This window comes from Micromys minutus, assembly GCF_963924665.1.
Source record: "Micromys minutus genome assembly, chromosome: 8".
Lineage (NCBI taxonomy): Eukaryota > Metazoa > Chordata > Mammalia > Rodentia > Muridae > Micromys > Micromys minutus.
In genome coordinates, this window is record NC_137977.1 from 62,310,112 (window position 1) to 62,337,582 (window position 27,471).

At 46.8% G+C, this 27,471-nt stretch overlaps 1 protein-coding gene across 1 annotated transcript in view; it reads right to left on the reverse strand.

The window, feature by feature from the left end:
- Positions 1 to 215: 215 nt before the first annotated feature.
- The window catches only part of SLC14A2 (solute carrier family 14 member 2), a gene marked incomplete at both ends in the record, with an annotated part of 55,962 nt that continues 28,706 nt past the window's right edge, over positions 216 to 27,471 (reverse strand). The window contains 10 exons of the mRNA XM_080919782.1: positions 216 to 416; positions 4,248 to 4,297; positions 8,169 to 8,303; positions 8,887 to 9,034; positions 10,568 to 10,760; positions 11,767 to 11,895; positions 12,170 to 12,359; positions 12,819 to 12,978; positions 13,719 to 13,801; positions 16,382 to 16,507. Of these exons, the coding sequence (XP_080775908.1) occupies positions 216 to 416; positions 4,248 to 4,297; positions 8,169 to 8,303; positions 8,887 to 9,034; positions 10,568 to 10,760; positions 11,767 to 11,895; positions 12,170 to 12,359; positions 12,819 to 12,978; positions 13,719 to 13,801; positions 16,382 to 16,507 (1,415 nt within the window). The remainder of the gene's footprint in view (positions 417 to 4,247; positions 4,298 to 8,168; positions 8,304 to 8,886; positions 9,035 to 10,567; positions 10,761 to 11,766; positions 11,896 to 12,169; positions 12,360 to 12,818; positions 12,979 to 13,718; positions 13,802 to 16,381; positions 16,508 to 27,471) is intronic.

Sequence of the window (27,471 nt, forward strand, 5' to 3'; positions counted from 1 at the left end):
CAAGTTCCCCCAAAGAGAGTTCCCAAAGAGCCATCAGTGGGTCTTTAGTCTACACTGGCATGGCTTTGATGAGTCCTACACATCTTACCAAGGGTCCCAACTAGCAGCCACACACACATTAGAAAGAAGGGAGGTCAAGTGACCTTGGCTTCAGGTTGGGGTGCAGACAGTGTCCCTGAAGCTGCATTTACATGATGTGCTTTAGAAAGGGCAGCTTAGGAGACGTCGTAGGCCTGGTACTTTGTTATTGTTGATGCCCTTCTGTTTTTCTCCTGGGACAGGAAGTAGATGCGGTTGGCCTCTGGGTAGGTGACTTTGCTCAGTGGGAGCTTGTAGATGCCAGGGTTGTTGGTTGTGAGGAGGAGGAAGGTGAGAGCTGAGAGGCAGAAGGGCCAGGTGCAGGGTGGTAATCCAAACTGGAGGGAGAGGGGATAAGAGAAATTTATGTCACATCAGCTGTGAATGTTTAACTAGCCCTTGTCACCTATAGCTCCAGTTACAGGAAGGGCTGACTAGTGAGGGTCGCACTTAACTGAGAGCCGACAGAAATGAAATCCGGTTTTTAGTGTATACTGTGGCAGATATGCACACACCTTCCAAAACACGGCTATTGGAACCTTCATAGTTGTTTACACGTTTTTATGTATACGACTTGTTTTGTCTTGGGGAACCTGGTCAGTCTGTACTTCCAGTTCCAGGAACTGTGGGCATCCTCTGCCTTCTTCCATCAGCCTCCTCTGAAGGAACGCCTTTGGCAGCTACTTGAGAGCTGAAACCACATGGCTGGAGTTGACTGAACTAAAGAGAGGCACCTGATTCAAACAGGCTCCTGGCAGGAGGCAGTAGAATGCTTCTTTTGAGAATGTGAACTGAGGCAGAGGAGTGGTAGGCTTGTCCTTGCAGGGGGGAGGGGAAGGTTAGCTACCCATCTTAAGGGCTCTCCCACCTTCCCACCTACGCCTCACCATGCTGACCTGCCTTGCATTTCCCGAGGTGCTCTGCAACATTTACTACTTCTCCCCATCCTTCCCCCAGGTAGCTGAGCTGACAAATTCAATGATGAGGCAGATCACAGCATCCTCCCGCCCCCAAGCCTTAGTCCTAGTCACGTGATAGTCCAAAGCGCACACTGTTAGAAAGACTTGGAACCACCAGAGTAGCACTGGAATGGAGGCTGTAAGGGATATCCGTGAGTGATGGATTCCACTCAACAAGTCTTCCCAGAGCTCTAATAAGAGGCAATAGAGTGTTTTGGGAAGTACCCATCGAAGCCCCACTGTAGACAAATCTCCGCTCTGATTACCTTATAGTTTTTTAATCTTCCTGAGACATTTTCCCTCACCAGTGTTCTGTTACCCTCTACTCAGAGAGCTGTTGTTTAGCGCATGCCAAGTACCCAATAAATGGTCCTCAGGGCACAGTCATTATTATCAAGTAGATAGCGGCATTGTTGGGGGCCAGGACTTGCATGCTCATATGCTGGTTAGGAAGGCAAGAAATAACGGCTCACAGGGCATTTCTGAGGAGGCGCTGGATGGTTTTATAAATGTAGTTCAGTGCTTTTATATTGTGTTCCTCAGTGAAGCTGGAAATTTCTTCTGGGTTAGTTGATGGCTTTTTTTTTTTTTTTTTTTTTTAAAGTTTTTTAGAGTCCTTGACAATCATCAGCAGAGCAAGTCAACTTTCTTTTCTTTGGAAGAATGCCTACATGGAATTGAGCAGTCCTTAGCCTCTCAGTGCTGAGAGGAAGGCCATTCAGCACCATTCACCCCTAGAGCTGGGAAATGAAGTTTTCTGGATCCCTTCTAGGGCCTTGTCTGAGGCAGACAGCACATGGTGTGTTTAGTGAATGCTGGCTCGGAAGAATTGGCTCCAGAAATAATGGAGAGAGCCTAGGGTGGATGGGCCCCTGAGAGCTCACAATCTACCCTCTTGTCTCCATTCAGGGTTTCTGAGGGCCCTTCACCCCAGTTCCAGCATCCCTTGGTGTGCCTGCTCACTCCCTCAGAGCTCCATTCCCTCATTATCTCTTCCTTCTGTGTCCTCCTCCTGCTGTAAAACTCCAAGACTAAGACAAAAATACGGAGGATCCCAGCTCTGGTGTAGCACACAGGCTAAGTGGAAAGAGAACCGATGAGTACAAAGTTGTAATGCTGTGTGTTAAGTTGTTGTGAAGGCACACACAACATCACAGGAAGCATGGGGGGGGGGGGACTCAGTCCACTTAGAGAGATAGGATGGTATCAGGAAAGGCTAATTCAGCTTTCTCTCTTTTGCTAGAGGTAAGGGATGAATTTACACAGGTATTTTATGGAATATCTATACTGCCTCCAGATGTTGAATTTGTGACACATATTCTTGTGTAACCAGCCTGGTAGTATTAAATATATTTTTCTTTTTTTTTTAAAGATTTGTTTATTTATTATTTATAAGTACACTGTAGCTGTCTTCAGACACACCAGAAGAGGGTATCAGATCCCATTACAGATGGTTGTGAGCTACCATGTGGTTGCTAAGATTTGAACTCAGGACCTCTGGAAGAGCAGCCAGTGCTCTTAACTACTAAGCCATCTCTCCAGCCCAACTAAATATATTCTAAAGAGACACTTATGTCTCCCAATGTATTAGGATAGTGAAGGAATGGACCTCAAGAAATAGAAAATTCACATGAGTCTCATGACGGAAAAGATGCCAGGCTGGGCATGGGGATGGTGTCTTGTCTCCAGGAGAGAGATTTACAACTCGTTAGACCACCGTATGAGATGAGGCTAAGGCCCGGACAATAATGGGCCAATATTTGGGAGGACCACACCTTGGCGAGGACTGCTTAGATGTGTATATTACTGACCCTCTTACCTCAGGACCCTCAGAAGATGGGCTTGAGAGAGGGTCACTGGATCTCTTTCCCCTTCTTCCCGGTGTAGCCACATTGAACACATCTCTCTTCCTACCTTTTTACTATTTGGCTTTTAAAATTCAATTCTCAAGGATGGGTGACTGAACTCGACTTTTTGGGGTATACAGATTGTGACCCTGTAGATTGTCCTGAAGCTGTTTGTATTTTAATGTTAATTTCACGTCCCCAAGAAGGGCTGCCTAGTCATATGACTCCAACTGAACCTTCCCATTTTAATTAGTAAAATAAAGGAAAGCCAGTGACTGGGCGGGGTGAGGGAAGTAGAGAGGGCTGAGAGGTCGGAGGAGAGGAGAGGACAGTGGTTAGAGGTCATGGCAACAACATAGAGTTTCCCAAGGACCAGCTGGACCCAGGTGGGACTTATTGGTGTTAAAAAGCTATAAACATTAAGGATTTTACAGGTCTAATATCTCATATAGAAGGGAGGTTTGTATCTTTGTCTATTTGATGCAATCTTGTTGTGTAGAGGGTTTGTGGATTGAGAGTTGAATATATAAACCTGTATGAAAAGCTATTGGGCTGTAGAGTTGTGTTTGTGTGGGATTTTGGGGTACAGAAATACCCCATGACAGAGGCGGAGAACAGGTGGTAGAAAACCACCCAGGGAAGGGAGTTGCGTGGATGAGTTGGGCCGTGGTGTCGGCTTGGGCCCGGCTCCAGAGGTTCGTGGGGCTCCGAACTAAAACTGGGCCTGAGGAGTGAGACCTCAGGACTGGTAAAGAGATAAACCATTTATATTTTTTAAATATTTACTGCAACATAGCCTCACGTTAAATAACCCTTCTCTGTGTGAAATTTTGTTTTCACTGTTAGGTAGAGCAAGATAGATTGATGTGTTAGGTGAACCCTGAACACCGTGTACTGGGATTCTACTTTGCACATCATCCCAAACTGTGCCCAAGGCAAAGAAGAGGTCCTGGGACTATGTGTCCTCATAACCCCAAGCTTAGGATTCTCTTTGCATGACTGCCCATAGCTCTCTGTTCCCTGAAACCATTGCCAACAAATGTCCTGTGAACCATGTTAGCTGCTATGGGGTAAAATCCACAAGGCAGGTGAGCAGATAATTTATGTATGTGCACAGATTAAATAATAAAGATTTTAAATTAGTTCTATAGGACACTGCATTATAATGGAATTATATTTGAAAGATTTACTCTTCAAAGTGACCCACTGGCCACTGGTGATGGATTTGATTCACCCAAAGTTGGGGTCTAAGTTTTTGAGACCCACTTCCTTCCCAGCAGAATGTGAGCCAAAGAGCAAATGCGTGTGATGCAGCATTTGGGAGGTAGAGGGGGACATGTGGTTTGTAGCCTGTGTAACTTACCACAGACAGCATGTTGGCCAGGGCAGCACCCAGGTAGGCTGCGAACAGGGCTAGAAAAAGACACAAACGCAAACAGCTCAGGAAGGTTCAGAGCAGCTCAGCTTATTCTCCACACCCCCTCTGCATTAATGTTATGCCCCTAATGGTATCTCTCACCAGAACTGAGGTCCATTCTCAGTGCCTTGTAGCTTTAAAAGTGTTAAATTCCATGAAAATGCCAGCCCAGCTAAGACAGCAGATGAACTTTGTTTAGAAAACGGGGGTGGGGGAAGAATTTAATGGTGACAGTTCTCTTGGGTCCCACCACCATGCTTCCCAGTAAAGGAACATTTAATAGCATAAACCATAAATGAAAATTTTACAATAAAGCAAAGGCAAGTGAGTCTCAGAATTCCCTGTTGCATTATTCCATCAGGAGCTATTAGCATAAGTTGGGTTTCCAGGGAGAACAGCATCCTGTATGTTTCTGGGAGACCAAGCCTGCCTACTGCTTTGTGTTTTAGGCTGTGCAGAGAAGGCCATGAACAAGTTGACTCCTGGGAAGAACCAAGAACCAGGAGGAAGTGGGAGGCAGTAGAAATGGGCCATCAGAATTGGGCTTTGCATTCTCACAAGAGACTGTCCCAATTGGCCCAAGAATATTAAGGAGAGCTAACCTTTATTAGAGTTACTATATGCCCAGTCATTGACAACACCAGCCATGCTGTTCAGCCAGCATTCCTTCTAGGTAAGCAGTGGTTTTACACACACACACACACACACACACACACACACACACACACACTCACACACTCACACACCAAACAACCCCAACCCAACCCAACCCAAATGCCAGAACCAAAACAAAGAAACTCTAATAACAAAATACACACACACACACACACACACACACACACACACACACACACACCAAACAACCCCAACCCAACCCAAATCAAACCCCAAAACCAAAACAAATAACCCTAACAAACAACACCCTTCTCTCTTTCTCTCTCTCTCTCTCTCTCTCTCTCTCTCTCTCTCTCTCTCTCACACACACACACACACACACACACACACACACACAACCAAAACAGGTCCAGACAGAGTCCATTGTTAGAGGTGTGAGACGGCAATGTAGAACAGGTTAAGGTACAGATTATATGGTGCAGAGTTTGAAGCAGGGAACAGCTTCCGGTGTCCCTTCCACCTTGGCCGCTTGCTTCTGCTAGAGGACTTGGAGTCCCTGACACCTTTCCTTGTCAAAAGAACCAGAAGTAAACCTTCCAGGATCTTCCTACCTATCACTACTGCTCTTGCATTAGCCATTCATTTGACGTCATTGTGACAATGGTCAAACAGAGGGAGCACTATTTGCATCAGACACTGAGATTTGAGGTGACTTCCTAGGACTATGCATATGACAGAGGCAGAGTCCTGATTTTCTATCTGGCTATTGCGGGGAGCTTGAAACACTGTGGACTGCAGCTTCTCGGGATGCTTTGCCGTTAGAAAGATGAGAGTAGGGGGAACAACCAAGTACCACAGACACCCTAGAATGTGGAGAGGATGTGAGATCCACAGGGCAGTTCCAGTTTTGGCCCTTCCTGAGCCCAACCCGATCTGATTGATCCGTCATCCCCAGGGTAGATTTGCTCGTACACTCCCTTGGCCCTAATCTTATTTTGTTTTTACTCAAACTTGATCTGTCATATCAAGATCTCCGAAAGGCCCTGTGTGTGCTCATGTATGGACACGGGATGACAGAACAGGAAGGATGATGAATCAGAGAGTGTGCCTGTCAGGATTGTGGGGAGGGGGATCATCCATCCTGGGGTGGGGGGGTATATAGAATGGACCGAGGTGGAATGAGTCTTCCACTTTGCCCATCTACTCCTCCCCCAATGGGTCTGTCATTGTGGAAAGGGCTTTTCTTCTCTGTGCCTTTCACCTCAAGAGGGAGAAGGGTCTGTGGGAAAGAGTGGAACAGATTGTATGCTGTGCAGAGAGCACACTTTTACAAGTCTGGCTGGGCGGTCTGCTCTGTTCACGTTAGCTTTAGTTATCTACCTGTGAAATGGGCACAGGGAGAGGATCCACACACCGAGGGCTGCTGTGGAGAGTAAATGAGGAACATGTACCACGCTTGCTGCTCTGGTGCCAGTGGCAATCGGCTGTGGGTCTGGTTTGTGCTGTGCATTATGGGAGATTCAACATGATTACAGATAAGATGCCAAGGGCACTCTTCCCCTAGGTGTGGCAAATAAAGAAATGTCATCAGTTACTGCTAAATGTCCCTGGCTGAGGACACTGGGGCACGTATGACACAGAGCTACTTAATCTCTTTGGCAAGATTGGCACTGGACATGGAGAGGAGGCCCCTGGGACTTGTCAGTCCTCACCTGTATGACCCTGGCCGCGGGCACCATTCAAGCTGCCTCGCCTCTGTCACCCTGTCCTAGCCCTGCTCATCAGCATGTCCCTTGCAGAGCAGAATAATAACAGATTTTGGGGGACAGAATGAGATAAAGTGTTGACTTTGTGTTTTATGTAAGTACTTTGTGAATGACTACCTTTATTTTGTTGGTATTACAATTTCTTAAGCCAACCCTTTATTGATATTTTTGCTACAGCAGAAAAATGACTCTTAAGAAGACAGAAAGAAAAACTTCAGCTTTCCCCGTCACATCTCCTTTAGAATACATTTTCCCCATCCTTGCGGTGGTGGTCATAAGATGAGAAGAGAAGTATCTCTTCAAACTATCTTAAAGAAACAAATGAATACATGGGTCAGAAAGTTTCTCTGCATTAAAACAATTCTGGAATTTTTTATTGGAAATGATTTTTAAAAAAATCTTAATTTCAGCATTGGCTGTACTGAAATAGAAACTTTGTTTCAAATATTTTGGTCGGAAAGAGTTTTATTTTGTTTCCATTAGTAGAACATGAAAACAAAAGATGTTCCAGGTTGAGAATACATAAATCTGCCAAGTTACCATCAGTCATCTAACTTCCTGTGATGTTGAACAAATATGCAAGAGGCCACATCTGCAGGGTGTGTGCTCAGTGACTGATATTTAGCCCTGGTCACTGTGCATGCTGTGTGTAGCCCAATCCTACATATAACAGCTAATACTGGAGAGCTTCTCTCCCAGCATCATAACCAGCCAGGAGAGCAGCAATCCCAGGAGACAGCCTCTGAGCAACGAGGAAATAATATCATCTAAAAATACCTGTCCCCAAGTGGCTAAGTAGCGTGTGTGCAACTAACATAGCTGGGGACAGAAAGGACAGTGTCAACGCTTTTATGGGAACACAACTGCCCGTTATCTTTGGGGGGATATCGACTAGTAGGACCATCAGGAGTGGTTTTCTTGGCAGGGAACTACGCAGGTCTTCTCTGTGGTCAGGAGGGTGTGGCTGATGTCTATATGCACGTGAGGGCAGGCACAAGATAAGGCAAAGCCTGTGATTGGACAGAGAATAAAGTAAGGCAGGCACAGAGTTTTGGGAAGACGGGAGAGATAGGAGATGGGGAGATAGAAGAAGAGATGAGTGAAGTGGATGATCCGGACCTGCGTGACTTTAACTAGCCACAGGTAGCTATGACTATCTTATAAGGGATGGATTATTAACGGACAATCATCTTATCTAGGTGAGCAGTCCTAATCAATATCAATTGGCTCTGAGTTTATTGTGTGGACGCTTTGTGGTGTGAGAATTCCCTGATATAAATCTGATTGATAAATCACAAGCTTCTAGAGCTTTGGTCTTGCCGGGTTACCGGGAACTGTGACAGCTAACCACAGGGGCAGATGGTGGGAATGGAGGGAGAGAGTCACAGGAGGGTGGCTGTTGCTGGAGAGAGACCACTGGGGACAGCTTGGCGTGGTGCCCTGAAACCAAATGGCCCTTTCCACTGTTCACCACTACGGTACCTACCACAGGCGATGGCGAGCAGGTGGGTCTGCCAGGTGATGACATAGAACATGCCGCCGATGGCGATGCAGGCCAGAGTGCTATTGAAGCCACACAGGCCAAAGTAGATGGAGTCAAATGGCGTGGCAATGCTGAGTGCTGAGGGGAAAAAAGTAAAGGTTGTACAGGGCTCATCTGCCTTTCTGAAACACACCCATCCTCAGGCCAGAGTCAGATACCCTCATGGGCAGGTATGCCTAAAAAAGAACTTCAGTGCCATTCAATGGCAATCCATTTAAAGGAAACAAATGCACAGGACCATAGGAGTGGTAGTGGCTAATGATCGTTTAGAGTTGAAGAGACCCTTGGGGTATGGCTCCAATTTAAACAGTACAGAGAATGTCTTTTCTTTGCCGTATACCTAAAACTCCTCCACACAAAACCTTGACTGTGAACAGCGCCTCCTCTTTCATCACTGGAGAGCACCCCTAAATATCCTTGAACAAACCTCTCCCAGACTTCGCATTTAAACTTCAGGTTACATGCCTCACACCGCAGTCTTTCCCGAGGATGGCTTTTGCTTAGAGGAACAGAACGGCCCTAGCTCCGAAACCGCACAAAGCGGGCGGGAGGGGGAGGAATGAGCTTCCAGGATTCTCCTCTGTCTTCTTCTGAAGCTGACCAGGCTCTAACGCCCCCATAGCTCATTAAGGTGGGGTCCATGTAAAGAGATGACACACACCTGCTAACATCCCTATGGTGGATCCAATGGCAGCGTGCAGGCAAATGAGCGGCGAGGAGATGAACAGGGCGGCGAGGAAGATGCCGCCAGTCCAGGGGTTGTCACAGCCGTACACTTGGCCGATTCCCACGGGGATGGCTCTCAGAAGCTGTAGAAAGAGTCACGTGCTTGTAATGGAAGTCGGAAACGCTCACCTCTGCATTGAGACCCTGTACTAACTCCTTTTGGATAGGGGTTTATACACAGGCAGTGACGCTTGGCTGTTCCATCCACGCCTAGAGGAACCCTCTGGGGAGTCTCCTCAGTTGTCACCCAATATTATCGGGACCGCTAGACCCCTCTACGTGACATCCATCACTCGCTTTTTTGAAAGGTAAGTACAAGTTTTAGTTGGAAGACTCAACACACAAGTCCTGGTCATAGTCCAGCAAGTTATTCCTTCAAGAACAACTACCAAAATAACTGATTATTTTTCTGAATCTTTGCATGGGGAGTGTGGGTGGTCTATGTTTATTTGTATAGGATTATTAAAAATATTTCATTTCTATAAAAGTTTGAGATATTTCTTAATTGGGAGTATAATGAGACGTAGCTTCCGAGTTCTCACATTATCTCTCTGTATCGTACTAAGGGGAACAATTTTGCCTCCAAAAGATGGGGACTGGATAAACACCATCTGTGGGAAAGTGAGTCACCAAGGTGGCTTTTTTTCTTGCCTCTGGCTTTCCAAAGGCCCTCACACAACAATGGCCCAGGATAAAGCTGACAGAAAAGTTCTCTTTTCTAAATAATGGTGCTTCTCAGTGTATTCTGAGTCTGTCAACAGCCCCTGGGAATTCTGAGAGGCACCTGGTGTCCTTATGTCTGCAAATTTCTTTTAAAGCCCAAACAATCGGCTTTGTGGTGGGCAGTCAGCAATACCTGACAAGCTACGGAATGGAACCGGAAATCCTTTAATGTAATGGAAGGTAGGAACTCTTTGGGGGGGGGGGGGCGTTCCTAGTTCGATAAAAAGCCTCGTGGCCACATTTCCCCATCCGGTTTAATACTTTTAATATTGCTTCTTATTCACTGTCTTGGCAGGCTCCCAGAGTTCAGCATCATACATAAAACACTTATAAAAAGATAAGAGTCTCTGCTGCCCGAGCTTCTTAATGGAGGAAAACGTGCGCTTCAAAGCACACGCACAGCTCACGGAGAGATGGAGAGACGGGATAAGCTACGGGAACTTCTTAAGTAGGCGGGTAGAGGCTTGGTGTGTGTCCTTTAATGAGTCAGGGCGATGAATGAAGGGGAACACACAGGGTAATTATCTTAAAATGGGGCTTAAGCAGCCAAAGGGCTTTCAAACAAAAAAAAGCAACCAAGAGCCCGGGACCCATAACCAGGGTCAGAGTTGTAGGCTTGACTTCACTACCCATTAATTGACTGTGGAGCCTTGGACGGGCCTTTTTAACTTGGCTTTGGTTGCTTCCTCTGTGTGATTCCAGGGTGGGACCAGAAACAGAACTTTTAGCTCCGAGGAGACAAGGATGGTAACTCCCAGGCTATGTCTGCAGCGTCCCAAGTGCCACGCGATTGTGAATAATCACCGTTTGCTGATTTTTCGGATGTGTAAACTGAGCACCTTCAGTTTGACACTGAGTCTGTACACTGTCAACCCTTCCTTCGTGACACCTACCAAAGGCACTTGGACATCTGACCAGGTGATGTTGGGCGTGGCGGCCGCAGGCTGCAGAAGCTTCGTGGGGAAGAAGAGGTTGTGGTGGCCCGTGGCTGCCAGGTACAGGGTCACGGCGATGTTGAAGGGCAGTGTGAAGACCGGGAGGTCCCACTTGCTGAAGATGGTGCTCAGGGCACTGGAGAGGATGGGGCTGATGGAGGGAACAGGAGAAGCACCCGTCAGACACTGCTTGCCTTGGCACCGGGCCACACGGCAGCGGACAACCCCACTTTCTCCAGAGAAAAGCAGCTTGCTGGCTGCCGTTCCTTGGGTCTCTTTCTTGAGCAGGGCACAGACACGGGGAAGGGTTACGCTCAGCCTCAGAAGGCTGGTTTTAGGAGAGCCTTGGGCTTCCTCAAAGAGTCATAGAACTCCATTCCCTGGGCAGGAGGAATGGGGAAAGGTTTGGGAGAAGAATGGGAGGGAGTTAAAGTCATTAATATATTTTGAGTGTCTGAGTATTCTGACTTCATGGACAGACTACCCTTCATTTTCTGGAAACAAGGGAGAAGCCTGGTACTTTGAGGGTTCAGTCGCATGGCTGGCCTTCAGTCCACGCTGAGTAGTTGTCTCAGTCTGAGCATCAGACAACCGGATGGAGACACACTTGGTGGAGCAGAAGGGATACGATTTCCACACACTGGTGGGACTCTACACAGCTCTTAGCTTATGCAGCCAGCAGCTTCTTGCTTTGTACTCTGATGGGGCAAGACTAGAAACCCTTTGAGATTTGGCTGGTAGCTGACAAGATGCTGCACACAGATGACTTGGCACGATGCTCTCAGTTGCTTAGTAACTGCCTCCAGTCGGCATTCCTGACATTCAAGCTAAACAAACACTTTAGAATGGAAGTAAAAAATAATCACAGGGTCAGGTCAAGAAGGATGTTAATTGGGGTGGGAGGCTGGCTCAGTGGATAAAGCACTTGTCCTGCAAATATTAGGACCCGAGTTTGTATTCCCTATAATGTGAGTGAGTGCACATCACACACACCCACACACACACCCCTACACACACACACACCCCCCTACACACACACCCATACACCCCACACCCACCCCTACACACACCCACCCACACACCCCCCACCCCCCACATGTATACACACACACACACACACACACACACACACACACACACACACACGGTAAACTTACCAAGTCATAGACATGATGATGACAGGGAGCAGCAGCCACCAGTAGTAATTGCCCTTGTCTGAGAACACAGCCATCAGGAGCCCCACGAGCACCCCATTGTAACCATGGAGTCCTGCCGCAATGGCTGACCTGGGGGCACAAGGATGTGCTGGTGGAGTGGTGGCCTCTCTGTGAGTTTAACTGCTTTTTTCAGAGTCATAGTTCCCTAACAAGCCATCTTCGAGCAGGGTACCCTTCTGGGGAAAGAACCCGTCTGCCCTTCACCATCCAAAGAGGAGTGGTATTTAATTACCAGTGCCCTTGATTTGATGGGTTTGGGGTTAGAGGGTAGGAAGGAGACAATGGTCCTCCTAGGGAGGGGCCTTCTGGCCTTACACTAGAATGCTGGGCCTTGGGGACTTACTTGTCCTGGCTCAGGATGAGGGCCGTCAAGGTAGACACAATAGTGCCCAGGCAACCGGAGATGGCCCACCAGGGATTCTGCACGAAGAGGCCCAGAATGATGAGGATGCCGCTGAGAGGGTTGTTCACAAACATCACCTGAGACACGCCTCGGAGCACCCAGTCAAGGAACTGGAGCACTGGAGATTTGTCTGGAACGATAGTTGGAAACTCAGCAAATGCCCAGAGCGGGTTGGGCCTGGCCCAGGTCCCTGGTGGCAGTTGGAGTGAAGGTCTTTGGGGGATGAATTTTCATCTGTCAGAGAGGAGGCTAAACAAAGAGCCCAGGGGGTGCATTTGAATGTCTGGAGCACTTGTCAGCCATTGCTAGCCGGATGCAGCCTCTACTGGTCCCTAAGGCTCTTGGTGGGAATTAGGTACCCACTGTGAGTTCAGTTTTGCTTCCCATGAGAATGGTATACAACTTCCAGAAAATTCTCTCGATGCCCAGAGGGTAAGGAACCCATGAGCCATGAAACGAGGAGATTCTAGAGAGAACCCCCGGCTAGGTAGACACAGTTCCTCTAAACCACCCAGCACATGTTTGTCTAGAATGCTCACAGTATGTTTCCAGAGGGTGAAGGAGGAGACAGGGGGTTGAAGGAATGTACCTTTAAGTCCTTCGCCGCATTCCTTCATCTCTCCTGTGATGTAGCTGAGGGCTTTGCTGACCCTCTTCCCCCCAGTGACCATGGCGCTCTGGATCCAGGAAGTCCTGGCTGTGCTGGCTTCGACCTTTATCTCAGAGCTCTCTTCCATGGTATCCAGGTCCTGACAGGGGCCAGAAAGAGGTAAAAATCTTCCACCTTTAAGGTTGTCATGCCAGGTGACATTTGAAGTCTCTTGGTGGTGGAGGGGTTTCTATTTGGGATTTTGTCAAACTGCTATTTAGCCATCTCCTGTTTGCTATACCTGACCTCAGGGAGGCGGACTGAGGTGGTATCTCCGCCTCGGTCTGTGTGAGGACTCAGGCAGGCAGAGGCTCCGCCCTCGGTCTGTGTGAGGACTCAGGCAGGCAGAGACTCCGCCCTCGGTCTGTGTGAGGACTCAGGCAGGCAGAGGCTCTCATTTGCCAGGGTCAACGTCAGATGCTGGAGTGAAGATTTAGCTACCGGCGTCTAGATTTTCTTACAAAGCAACCGAAAGCTACTGTCTTCCACTCTTTCTGAAAGAAATTATTTTCCCCTGGCACGCTAAGTTTTCGAATTTTAAATGTGAGATCAAATTACAAAGGTTTTCTTAAAAAAAAAAAAAAAAAAACAACAAAAAAGGGCAAATCCTATTTCCTAAATGCAAACTGATGTTAGGTAATCCAGATGAAAAGGTATGACTTTCAACTAAGCAAACTGAGGAAAGTAGACATTTTAATCCAGGTCACTGCAGCCCTCAGAAGGAGCTCGAGAGATGTCTCCCTAAATCAGAGCCTCCTTGATGAGCTACGTTTCTCCCCCGTCCTGCTGTGGGCTCTGGGTTGCAGGCTGCTGTCTCTGGTCTGGAAGCCCCATACTCACAAAGAGTTCCACTGCGGGCTTCCGATATGGGTAGGGAGGCGGCTCTTTGGTTTGTCTCTCTTGGTGTTCACCTTTTCCAAACACTGGGGTTGGAAGGAAGGAGAGAACTGTTACTTCACACACAGTGACAGTAATGTCTCAAAAGTCTTGGATTAGACCATTTGGTATCTTGTGTGGGAAGCATAAAACCATGGAGTCTAATGGCTAAGAGCCTTCTTTTCTTTATCGATCAGGCCCTTCAGGAGGCGTCTGTTCAGGGAAGAATGCATATCTCCCTGTAAACAGGGCATGAAGGAATCCAGGATATTCAGAGACCACCGGTTCTTAGTCAAGATGCCCTGTTTTAGCCTGGCCCCAGTGTTCTGTATGAGGAAGTAGCAGCCTAGAGGGTTGGTGGCTTCCCTATGATCTCAGTGCCACATGAAGACCTGTAGGATGGACCAGCACAGAGAGTATCAGAGGAGTGCCTCCCCATAAGTGGGGCATCTGTATTCCACACCATCCCCCAAGGCTTGGAGACTTCAGGCACAAGCAAGTGGTTGGTCAAATATTAATTTATACGTGTGAGTGTTATTATTATTATTATTATTATTATTATTATTATTATTATTATTATTATTATTATTAAGGCAAGGTCTCCCTATGTAGCCTTGGGTGGCTTGGAACTTGCTATAAAGACCAAGCTGGCCTTGAACTCATAGAGATTCATCCACTCTTTGTCTAGAGCTGGGATTAAAGGTGAGTACAACCACTCCCAGCTATGAAGACATTTATTTTATTTTTAACCTAAGGGTAGCCACACATACTTTGTGACCTAACCACAAACTTCCTGTTTCTCTAGTAAATAACCTCCCACCATGCTTGGGCAGGAAGCGCTAATTAAACCCAGAAAATACAGAAAATTCTCTAATAATTTTTAAAAAAATCTTTAAATGTTAGCATTTTAATAACTGGGTCAGGGTAGATTATAACCATGTAGTCACATGCGATAGGTTTTGAGATGCCCTTTTGCCCTTGGAATTCTACAGAACTCTTGAAACGTGGCTCTAAGCATCCTCCATCATTAGGCTGGCTCGTTTTTAAGTTTTTAAAGATGATCCTTTCAGGTTCCTAGAAAATAGCAGGTCTTAGACACGTTGGAGTTAGTACTCTTTCGCCCTCTTGTGGCCAAATGTGAGAATGGCAGGCTGGGCTTGCCTTCCTCTTTAGTGTTATTCCCTTGGCATTTAAAGGTGTTTAAGCACTAGAAGGGACTTACCAAAGGCACCCTGCTCCCACTTGTGAAGAAGTAGAAACCCCAAACACTGGTGTGGCTTGGAAGCTCTTCAGCTGTTCTCAATCTGTGGGTTGCGACCCATTTTGGGGGTGGAAAGACCCTTTTTGCAGGGGTTGCTTAAGACCATTGGCAAAACCAAATTATGATTCATAACAGTAGCAAAATTACAGTTTATGAAGTGGCAAGAAAAATAGTTTTATGGTTGGGGGTCACCACAACATGAAGAGCTGTGTTAAAGGGTCGCAGCATTAGGAAGGCTGAGAACCACTGACTTACGGGAAATGAATAAAATGTGGAAGCTTTGGAAAGAGGAAACAGAGAGGGTGCCTCTGAACTTGAGGCTTGCACCTCCCTTCTGAGCCACCTCTGACCCCCTGCTTCTGTCTGGAACAGGCTGCCAGGCTTCAGCCGTCCCTATGGACTTCTCCATCCCAGACCCCTTTTCATGGGCTGCACTCCCTGCCCCTGCCCCCAACTCCTGGACCTCTCTCAGAGAACTGCACTGCCCTCTTCACCTTCAAGTTTTCCCCATAACCACTCCAGGCCTTTGATCATTGGCTTCGGACAGGCACCAGGGCAGCTTCCGGGAGGCATGGGACGTGAGGGGCACTACCCCAGGGGTCCCAGTGTCTGCACAACCAGCCAGTCAGCTTTGTAACAGCGCCATTTTTGCTTCCACCCTGAGGGCTGCGGTGGGACTGAGCTCTGTCCTATCTGATTAGGGGCTTCTCCACCCTTCAGCTGACTGGTCCTACCTCCCCAGGATCCTTGGTATTGGCTAGAATCTGACCTTGGTTTCTAAGTTCAAGTATCTGGTATTTGCGCAGCCCTGGCTGACTTCTCGGGTCCCTTTTTCTCCCCACCATCTCCTTCTGGTTTGGCTCTCTGGTCACTGCCACAGTGAGAATATTTCATCAGCCTTCTGAACAGGTAGATTTTTGAGAGTTTGTTTTGGGAGGGATTCCTTCTGGCTGTCCTCCTGCCTCAGCCTCCTGAATGCTGAGGTTAGAGGCAGTTGCACTGTGTATGACATGCCCAGGGTTTTATAAACTGGTGGCTAATTTGAATCTCATGAAGAGCTCAGAAAGATCTGGCTGCTAGCCCAGGCTGTTCTCCCAAAAGGTTAAATTTGAATCTTTGTGAATGGGATGTAGGTAATCCAGAGCCAAACAGAGACCCCTCACTGGCTCTGCAGAAGCCTGTCACTTGTTCTGGGTTCCCCATCAGCTGGGTGTGTCCAGATACAAGCGACCCATGGCTCTGGACAGTGGTCATGTGTTTGAAGGACTACTGTGTAGTGGGTGCTGCCACTGTGTGGTGGGTACCTCTGTTGTCTGCTGTGAGATAGGAGGCTGGGGCCTGGGTTCGAGGGGGAGGATGCACACACCTTTGCTCCTCCTCCGGATGGAAGACCACTCGATGTGGAACACGCTCCTCCGTCTGGGGAGCACGGTCTCAGAGCCCTCCTCTGCCTTCCACTGGCCTGCTCCTTGTGACTGTTCTCCACTGCCACCTAGCCAGGGGCAAGAAGAGACAAGTCAGTATGCCACCTGGGTTTCATCTGTAAGAGACAAGCTTTGGAACCGAGAAGAGCAACACCCAGAAGCTAGAGAGGAGGGAGCGAGGCAGCTCGATGCTGGGGGTGTGTGTGTGGGGGTAACTGCGTTAGTCTTTGTTGGAAATGCCCAGCGGCCCTGCTCTTCCCTTTTCAATTCACTTCCTTCCACACAGAAACCCAAGTTACGTCTGGCTCAAGAGATGGCTGCACCAAGCGTAGGTCTTTTCCCCACAGTCAAGTGGATGAGGCAGACTCTAGGCTGAGGATCACTCATGATATAGATTCTTCTGAAAGTCATAATTTCAGGTAGAACCAGAGTCCGAATTTCAATAGGTTCCGATTTGAGTTATCTTCATATTAAAGATTTGCATGTCCATCATAGGAGGGACCAAATGTCTGGAACACATTGAGAGCACCTTTCTAGGACCACACCGTCTTCAGTTGCCGCAGTCTGGGGAAAGCATTCTTGCATTAGGAACAAGACTTCTCATGGTGTAGCTTTAGAACAGACAGGATTGAATCACGCAGGCTCCTAGGCCTGCCTACCCAAGGTCTGTTAATGGGAGGCTTTGGAAGTCTCAGGGTATGAAGATTAGGGATGCTCTGTTTGGCCACTGTTGGTGCACTGGCCTGAAAAGTGGAATGTCCACACCATAACATCTGTATACTCGCCCTGTTCAGAATCATCTCAACATGCAAAGGGTGAGCATTGTTCCTGCAGAAAGCTGGAAATCACGGCTCACAGTGAATTCTGTAGCATTTTACAAAGTAAACTATGGGCCGTTTGGCTTTCAATCCTTTACTCTGTGTCTTTTCTACTTACGACTCAGTGTGTGGACTAGCTTCACGGATTCCACCAGAGAGCTTGCTAGGAACACAGGATGTCAGGTAAAAATCTGCATTTCAACAAACCCCTCTGTGAATTCGCATGAACATAAAACTTTGGAGGTACAGACTTAGGTCACACCACTGCTCACGCAGACAGGAGCAGGAATTGTGGGGCATGTGTGAGCAAGGAAGAACCTTTGTCTACACCCTCACCTCAAAAGGGAACTTACAGGGGTGGCTCCCCCTAGTTCAGATGGAAGAGCAGCCAATGAGCTAGCGTTGTGTCCCTGGCTCAGCCTTGGTTCCTAACTCCTAAGGTTGAGAAATTCCTATTATTCTGCCCTGCAGAGATTCCTGGTATGTTAGCCCTGGGACATCTAGGAAGACTCACAGTGTGAGTCCAGAGGGGATGTCTTTTTGCCACTTGATGAAGCAAGGTTTATCTATCCACAGCGCACGTTTATCCCCAGAAGAGCACCACTGTCAAGGCTGCTTCTGTTTCCTCATAGAGCTGGTACCACAATCCTTCCCTTGGCCAAGGTTTATATCGACTTCAGCATCATAAACTCAGAACCGGATGAGAACATCAAGATCATGCCGCCTCTCCTGTCTAGAGGGATCAACTCACCAAGACTGCTCATGAACCTCAGAAAACCCAGGGACTATAACAAGCTTCACAGATGCTAGTTGACTATACCCACCCCCACTGCACTGTACTGAACAGTGCAAGCCTGCTGGGTACAAGAAAAGGGCTTTCCCTTTAGCTTGGCCCTCATCGTGGATATCAGAGCTCACGACAAATGCTGTGTGCAAACCTGTCCTATTTTTCCGTATGAACAAAGACAGCGTATAAGCCAAAGGAACGTCCGTCTGGGACCAGCCATAGGAACAGAAATGTTTTTGTTTAGATGTTCTTTGTGTGTGTGTGTGTGCGTGTGGTTAAACAGCCAGAGAAATAGAGGTAGATGTTTATATAGGTTTTGGGTTGTGTAGCTGAGGGATGCCTGTTAAGAATGGGGTCTTTCATCAGGCAGAGCCTAAGATGACCTGGGCTCCTTGGGTTTAGGAACAGATTCTGCACTGGCTCAGAGACTGGAAAGTGAGTGAGTCAGGGTCACCTGTCACTATGTGTAATAGAGTTGATGGCCAGATGACAACAAAGAAAAAGTAACAAGTACTTCTCACCTGGGCTGCTGGAGGACCGCCCTGCAGCCCACAGCTGTGACAGCTGCTAGGCAGAAGACTTGCTACAAAGTAACAAGTACCTGCCACATAAGACCACCCTGCAGTCCACAGCTGTGGCAGCCGGACAGTTGAGAGGTTGAGTTGCTACAACAAAGACCTAACAGGAAGCAACCAACTTCCAAAGGCTTGAAAACAGCAAAAGTGAGAACAAACTACTCCTGGCTCCCGGGGAGCATCTTAGAATATTCCGGGCAGATGAAGGGATTACCAAGAGCAGCACATGTATTGTTATTGAAGAAACCAGACGTCCCATTTCTGTCACAGAAGTGAAGGCACAGAAGCACAGTCTGGAATTCGGAGACCATTACTTTCTGCTTGGCATTTTTCAAATCATGTACCCTCATTGACACTTTCCTTAATGGCAGGATGTAATTCTTCCAGAAAGAAATACAGAGTCCCGGTAGGGCTGCCCTTCTCAACCCGACACGTAAATGATGACGGATATCTCGAGTCTGTCTCCTACTTCTCCGTGATACTATGACAAAACCAGATAACGCATGAAACACTCTGGAAGAAACTGCAGCTGTTCACACAAGGCATATCCGCAGGGAGGCCACTTCTTTCTGATGGTACCAGGCTCCTCTTTTTCAGGATAGTTTCTTCTCCTTGGGGAACAGCTGCAGTTTTGCGCCCACCTGCACAGACTTTTGCCTAGCTGTGCCTTAATCATATGTCCTTGACTGGAGAGGGACTTGATTTCCTCCAGCACCTCCAGCATCTACCATACATCTGGTAGGTTGATGGTAGGCACTCGGAATGTTGTTAAATAAGTTAACGAGGGATTGTTATCCTATGCATTTTAACTTCTGAATGACATAAAGAAACAATGGCTAGATTGGGGTATATAATATTTGTGTGTGTGTTTGTTTATTTGTAGGTACTCATGTATATGTGTATGTGTGTGTGTATGTGTGCATGTGTGTGTCTAGAGACCAGGGATTGTCATTAGGGTTCTTCCTCATTACACTTCCCCAAAGTTTTTGAGACAGGGTATTTTCTGAACCCATAGCTTGCCTGTTTGACTGGACTGGGTGACCAGAGAGTCCGAGAGATTCTCTGTTCATGGCTGCACCATCCCCCAGTGCTGGGATATAGGAGCAAGTCCTGTACATGCTTCCTTGAACACGGGTGCTAAGGATCAAACTCAGGTTCTCACGTTTACATGACAAGCATTTTACTGAGCCGGGTCATCTCCACAACCCACAACTAACTTAAAAAATGTGTCTTATGTCGACTGTTAAATGCTTTATAAATGTTGAACTGGAACTGACAGGTTTTTTTATTGCCTGACAAACGCTACAGCTGGGCTGTGTGAGGTTTGGACATTAAAGAACATTAGGTGATCATTTCCATAATCGTCTGGATCAAATAGTAGTTTACAAACGGTTATATCATTGTTCGGCAATAGATGACCAATGTACCAGGAACCCAGAAGTCCTACAGAAGTGGCCAAAGACCTCTGTTAACAAGAGAAAGAGAACAGGCCACTGCAGACAGAGCTCTGACAGGACGTGATCTGACCATTAGATGTTATCTAGATCCGTCCTAGCTCAACGTGAAGCCCAGGTTGCTTGGAGATGAGACCCCACCTACTATAACGCAACAGTACATTATATGTCTCCATCCCTGTCCCCCACACCCCAGCATCATGGTGTAGTACACAGAGACTGAGCCCAGGGGCTCCAATGACCATGCCCACACCCTCAAGGACAGCTACCAACTATTTCATGTTTTAGAAGGTAAAACTTTAGTGGCACTTTCTTCCTGGTGGCGTTGAAGGAGACCAGTTTGGAGTTAGCTTTCATTATTTGTTTTGAAGCACTCTTTCTTGGGTACTAGTGACCTTAGAGTTCTCATGCCTCTGAAGACACCATATGATTCGCAGTGACAAAGATTTTTGTAGAAGAGCTTGGCTATGAAATGAAACTTTTAGCTTATCGAAATTTCTTTGAGGTATCTAAAACCCCACTTTAAGAAAAAAAAAAATCTCAAACCAAATTTGATATTTTTCCAGAGAGGAAAATTCATCTAGTGTGTCTTTTTAAAAGGCAGCCCACAGTGGCTCATGCCTTTAAAATCAGCCTGTGGCGGCCATGCCTGTGTTCCTCCACAAGCTGGCCTCTTCAGGATTGAACCCGTTTTCCTGTCTCCTGGAGGTGGGTTGATGCTGTCTATGGATGCTCACAATGTCCGTTGTACGGAGCATCTGAACCGCCAAAGTGAACCACTCGTCATTCCCCCCAGGTTCCTGGCTCTCACGCCGTGCCCAATGCACTATGGGCAATTCTCTAGACAGAATGGCAGGATGGCTGTTTTTGTAGTGCTATAGCATAAACAATGAGTTTGTTTATTTACTGCTGGTTACACTTTGGTTATAATTTGGGCAGATGCTTTCCCATGTTGAGCTTTGTGATAGGACTTTTCATTGCTAGATCTCTCTCTCTCTCTCTCTCTCTCTCTCTCTCTCTCTCTCTCTGTGTGTGTGTGTGTGTGTGTGTGTGGTGGGCAGGGGAGGCTTCTGAGTGCTAAGTGAGATGATTGTTTTCTTTTTAAAATTATTTTTTTGTATAGCTAATATTTGCTACCTCTGTGTCCGTGTGTCATGGAGGTCAGGGAGTTGGAGTTATGGGCACTGAGAACCACCTCACATGAGGACAAGGAACCAAACTCAGGTCCTCTGGGAGAGCAGAAAGCACCCTTATTGTTATAAAGAAAGCATCTTCTCTTTAAACATTGTGTCACACCGGGTCTCCCGCATGGTCACTTTCATACATGTGTCATACTGTGAACTTATTCTCTTCCCTACACCACCATCCTTTCTCCTCCTGCCTCAATCTCCCCAAATCCACTTTGGTTTTCTAGATGGCTTCTTTTGTATGTTTACATCATCTGTACACAGATGATTTTTGCAGATCTATAAAGTCTAGGAACAAATGAGAGAGTGTGGAATATCTGTCTTTCCAAAAATAATGTAATTTTCTTAGTATGATTATATGTAGTTGCATCTATTTTCCTGTAAGTAACATTACTTTATGCTTCATTATGTCAATGCATATATATATTTGGTACAATGTATACATATGGTAAGTGTGTGTATATGAGAATACACATCACATTTTCTGTACCATTCCTCTGCTGATGCTTACAGCATCTCTCTTGTGAGCAGCACTTTAACAATGGTGCGGTGACTTACGTTAGGAATTCTAAAGTCTGTTGCTCTTTCAACTGTTCCTTCCCTTGTCTCAAGAAAGTGCCTTCTTAAATCTTCCTGATATTTCTGGACTGGGCAGTGGGCTGAGAGACAGACTGAATAAAGAAGATTTGGTTGACGAGAATACTCTAATACATCAGCCAATGGTCCATCATTAAGGAATGTGGGGCACGGCTCTTTGTAACCACGAGATAAGTGAGTCTCCTATTAATAGCTGGTGCTCTGAGCATGATCGCTTTTTCCATTCGTATAGCTCATTAGTTAGCCAATGGACTCCCCTAAATTTTGATTTCTTCTGATCCTCTTGTGTCACGCCACAAGGAAGATATTAGTAAGTATAAATGAGCTGATATCTCATTTAGACTCATGAAATCTTACGACAATCTCGTCCATGAGACTAGCGAGTCAAAGGCCTGCTGTAACTTAGGTAATTCTTGGCTCGTTTCTTTCAGAGTGACATTGTACTGTCTCCTGTCCCCTCTACACCCCAGAACTGTGTGTCAGCACTGCCAGTTTTTCTGAGTTCAGTTTGTCTTTTCCCATTCCCTTTTATATTCCAACTATAAAACTATATTTTGATTTCACGTTGGTACCCAACAATCCGCCTAGCTCCACAGTGCCCAGATCCTCTGCCTGCTTCCTAGATGCTCCATTACAGGACAAGTGTTTTGATCTAGCATCCTAAGTTTTTCTTCTAACACATGCTCTGCTATGGAACTCTAGCTTGTCATTGCTTCTTCTCAGTGTCCCCCCCCCCCCGCTTGCCTTGAGATCACAGGCACATGTCACACATGTCACCCCAGTTCATAGGAGAACTGTAGTAGTTGTTACAGTTGCAACGCATGTGAACTATATTTGATAAATATTTTCCAACCCAATGAAACTACTTGGAGTGATCAATTCTTCCATAACCGAGTGACCTTTGACTCCAGGCGTTGGCAGAAAGAAACCGAGGCCCAGAGAGAAGGGTCTTACCTGGGCCACACGAAGGTCAGTTACAAAGCCAGGTATGGACTGACATCTTGTTTTGGATTTTGTTCCTGCAGTGGAGACGTTTTATAGTTAGCTGGAACTTTCCCCATGAAATCAATGGGCGTGTGACTTTTAAATGAAGGCACACTTTGTTTCATCTATCAAAAAGAGTGACAACAGGTTACAAAGATGAACCTCCTCGTTGGGAACAAATTGTCCTGGGTCACTGTTGTGGGTCCTTCCCTTACAGCGATATTCCCATACCCCTCTCCACACACCCCTTTACATGCTTTCCCCATATTATCTATGACACGTGTAGCTCATTGATGGTAGACAATTACCAGTAAGTTTAGATCCAGCCTCAGGATTCTTAACAACACAATGACTCAAACATCTAACACCAGTCAGTGAGACATGGCCCTTGAGGGCAAAATTGTTTTCATTCCTACCATTAGGTAAGTATGTGGGTTTTGTATACATTTGGGGGAGGTACCTCGAGGTACATGGTTGATATGAGGCAGAGGCCATGGGTAGATAGATCTATCTAAGTCTCAAGGGTGTCTTTTCTCCAGCATAGAGATAAAAAAGCTGCCCCCCCCAGGACAGAAAAAACCCCCAAACCCTACACTGTCTAATAAGACTCTAACCACCTGCAGCTAGACCCAGTAAACTTGTGATATTTTTATATAAACAATTCCAACCTATTTCCTAATGACGGCCGGAGCTTCTCTATAAATGGCTGGTCTCAGGAAGGACAAATTACATTATAAAATTTACTACCAAACAATATAATGAGCTGCCCACCTTTTATCTACTCAGATATGACTTGTGAGACCAATGACCCACAAGGAAAGGCCAAGTAAATTCCCTTAACTGTCCTTAAAGTGCCCCACTGTCCTGTAGGGAGAGGTTCTCTCTTAGAATTTGCCTGCTGGGTTCCTGTCTACAGTGTATGCTCTTTGTTAAAACTTTTCTCTCAGTTTGGTCTGGTGAACGCTTTTCACCCTTGAGCCTTGGGTTTGCCTTTCCTGGCTGGATGCTTTGGTGACTCAGCCAGGGAGTTCTTCCCTCATTTTCCTACGTCTCTCTTGACCCGGAGGCTTACGGTGGTTGGTAGAGTGACCCCACAGCACCCGGAAATCTCTGTCTGCAGATATTCTTCAGACTTTACGCTGCTGTCACCCACTAAGGTGTGAACTAAGGAGATCCTGTTAGCCACTCTTCAAGGGTTGGGGGGGGGGCTGCTTCTCTTCCTTTTCAGATCTCCCTCACTCTCAGGGTGTGATTTGGGGATGGTGGCAACTTGTTTGGCATGAGTTTACATGTGTGGGGAGGATGCCTTCATTCCTGTCTCCTGTCACCCTGTTTCGCGTCTGTCACTCACCACCATGGAGCTGGAGGGCAGCCATGTGTGGTGATGAAGGCGTTTGCACCTGCAGTTTTCCTTCCAAGACAGACTTCCTGCTCTGAGAGGCCAGTGGGCAGCCATGCTTTCTTACACTAGTTGGCTCAGTGGCTGGCTTGTCTGCTCCCTACAGCCACACCCCTGCTTAGTAGCTGCTTCAGATGCCTCCTCTGACATTTCCTCCCCGCACTGTTCCTCCTCTTTTCCAGTAGCACCCCTATGCGGCTATACCCACAGTCCCTTTGTACAGGGAATGTAATGTGGGGAGTTCAGAGAGCATTTAAGAGCAAGTCCTTCTCCATGGAGAACACCCTTCTCCAAGGGGCAGCTGATGGGAACTCTTGTACCTCTGAGGATGTAGTTCCTTCTCCATGCCTGACTTTTCCTAGATAGAATCCAAGTTAGGCTCTGTTAGCCAGGATCCCAAAGGCTCACCGTGGCCTGTGACAAAGCTGGCAGACCATCTATACCATCTTGATTGCAGGATACATACATGAAGGAGGAAAGATGCCATGTCTTGTCTGTAGCAAGCACCGGAGTAGCTAAAGTTCATGCTTGTAAGCAAATAGAGCCTGGTTAGGCTCTGTTACTGTGCCTGACACAGAGTCCCATTGCTCTTATTGGACCATTAGTGTAGGAGATGGAAGAGAGGGACCGAATGAAACCTGTAATTGTTTACCTATTGAAAAAGATGAAAAAGACATGTGTGTATGTGTGTGTGTTGTGTATGTTTGTATGTATGTGTGTGTGTGTGTGTGTGTGTGTGTGTGTGTGTGTGTCTGTGTGTGTTGAGAGAGAGGAGGACCCATGTGGGTGTGTGTTCCTCTATCACTTTCCACCTTATTCTCTTGAAACAGGGTCTCTCAGTGAACCTAGAGCTCACCTTTTTTGAGGGGCAGCAGGTTGGTTGGCTAGCAAAGCTCCATCTTTGTTCCTGCCTCCCACCAAGTACTGGGGTTACTTGCATGCACAACCATGCCCACTTTTACATAGGTTCTGGGACCCTGGACTCAGATCCTCATGCGTGCATAGCAAGTGCTCTTACCCTGAGCCATATAGCCATCCTGGGAAGGACCATGGTTACAATGGTTAACTATAAGCTATGGGAAATAACAACACAGGGGCTTCTGAGCACCCTGCTCTCTTTGAGTCCTATAACAACTGAAACTCGTGTGAAAGTAAACCAGTCTTAATCCCCAGAGCCCAGAGGGCCAAGCTACCCTGATGTAGCTTTATAAACTAAGACTCTCCAAGCGTGAACACAAAACTTCAGACAACCCATAGACTCCATCCTCTAGCGGTTACACACACACACACACACACACACACACACACACACACACACACACACACACACACACAGACTTTAAGTTCTTTAATAACTGGGACCTCTGACCAAAAGGGTCAAACTAGAAGAAGCAAGGGACAAGAGGAGGGTACACAGAAAGGCAATAGTGGTGACAGCCTCCTCCTTGCCTAATCTCAGGGAATCGTAGGGCTCCATCTAGAAGCAATGTGACCTAGTCTCAGTTCAAGAGCCTCTGTCCTGCTGGGACATTTTATGACTGGCCTAAGGCTGCCAAGGTCTCACCCTAAAGTCATGTCCAATCCACAAAGTAGAGGTCTGTTGGATACAAGATCGTCCCTTCCCCTAGTGAGAGATCAAAGCCAAAGAAGGACAAATGCCTCCAACTCTGTTCCTTGAGGAGCCCAACATGGAAGGAGGGAAGGAGGGAAGGAGGGAAGGAGGGAAGGAGGGAAGGAGGGAAGGAGGGAAGGAGGGAAGGAGAGAAGGAGGGAAGGAGGGAAGGAGATTCACGCTCCTTTGAGGGGGTATTCAGCTCTGAGTTTATACAAGCTCTTGTCTTCTCTAGCTCTGTGGATGGTCCTCAAATAACCCTATACATGGCAGGGAGAGAGACCACATTCCTCTCTGATACTGGGGCTATGTTTTCAGCCCTGACCATCTTCTCCAGTTTGACCTTCCTGTCTTCCAACCAGCTTTGTTTTCATCTCCTTTAACTTGCACGATAAACATGTCTTCCATTCATTCCTTATGATCCGCCCTAGTCGCCCCTTTCCTTCCCTAGATAGAGCTACCATGCCAGCATTTGGGGCTCTTCTAAGTTTCTGGAATTATAACTACTCTATAGCCTTTCTATCTGTCCCTGTCCCATAATGGTCCAGAATCATCTGGAGCCTTAAAGACTGTACCTGCAGACACCACCCAATGAATTCCTCTTAAAGTATGGAATACTTTCATTCCTGCCTACTGTTTGAAGCTGTGACAACTAACATTCAATCTTGCCACAAAGTTCTTAAAGACCCTGACAATTTTTAGAGCAAGAAACAGAAGGAATATGAATACAGATTTGCTTTGCTCTTACCATGATACCCACAGCCATGCCGCCATCTAGAAAGAAAGAGACGTGCTCACTGCTGATAATATTCGGTTAAACATGTCCTGAAGTCTTGGCCTTACTCACGGAGATCTGGCCTCCAACAAAGATGACCACTGTGTATACTGAATTGCAAAGTCCACCATAAAGACCACATTGACACTTCTCTGGGCAAAAGCTGAGTTGAGTAATAAGCCAAACAAGAGAATCAGCTTCCACTCAAGCCTGCCTTGGGTTTCAGTATTCTTCCTTCCATTAAATATATCACCTCAGTGAACTTTAGATCAGGGCATTATAGCCACTCCAGAGAGATGGTTACAGATTCCCAGAAAATAAACCGTGGCTCCCTCAATCCCCCCAATGGAAAAGATGTAACCGTCATCAGATTCCACACTCGAGGGCTAAAGCTCTCTGAATTCTAGCCTCCTTTTGTTGGCACAGACATTCTTTACGTAGTCAATTTCCAAAGTTTGGTCCACTTGTCAGGGAAATCCCAGAGGCTCCGTAAGGCTCCATCTCCTTGTGTAACATGTCCAGAGTAGGAGAACGATGCTGGTAGACTTGCAAACACACTTCACTGAAGTCTTTCCTCATGCAAGGAACTGAAGTATCTACTAGCTCCAATGCACACCTTAACTGGGTGGATGGAGTACTCCTCACAAGAGTAGAAAGGGCTCCAGAGGTGAGCAGCCATCACGGAACACAGTGGGTTCACTCTGGGTTCACTTGGTCCCTGCAGTCTGCCCTGACTTTCATTTCCAATATCACTCAGGGAAAGAGGGAGGCTCTCAAAATTAAGTATTAATTATGCAGGTTATTATCTTCCATCTTCTGGCAAGGTCAAAGGGCTACTCTAACA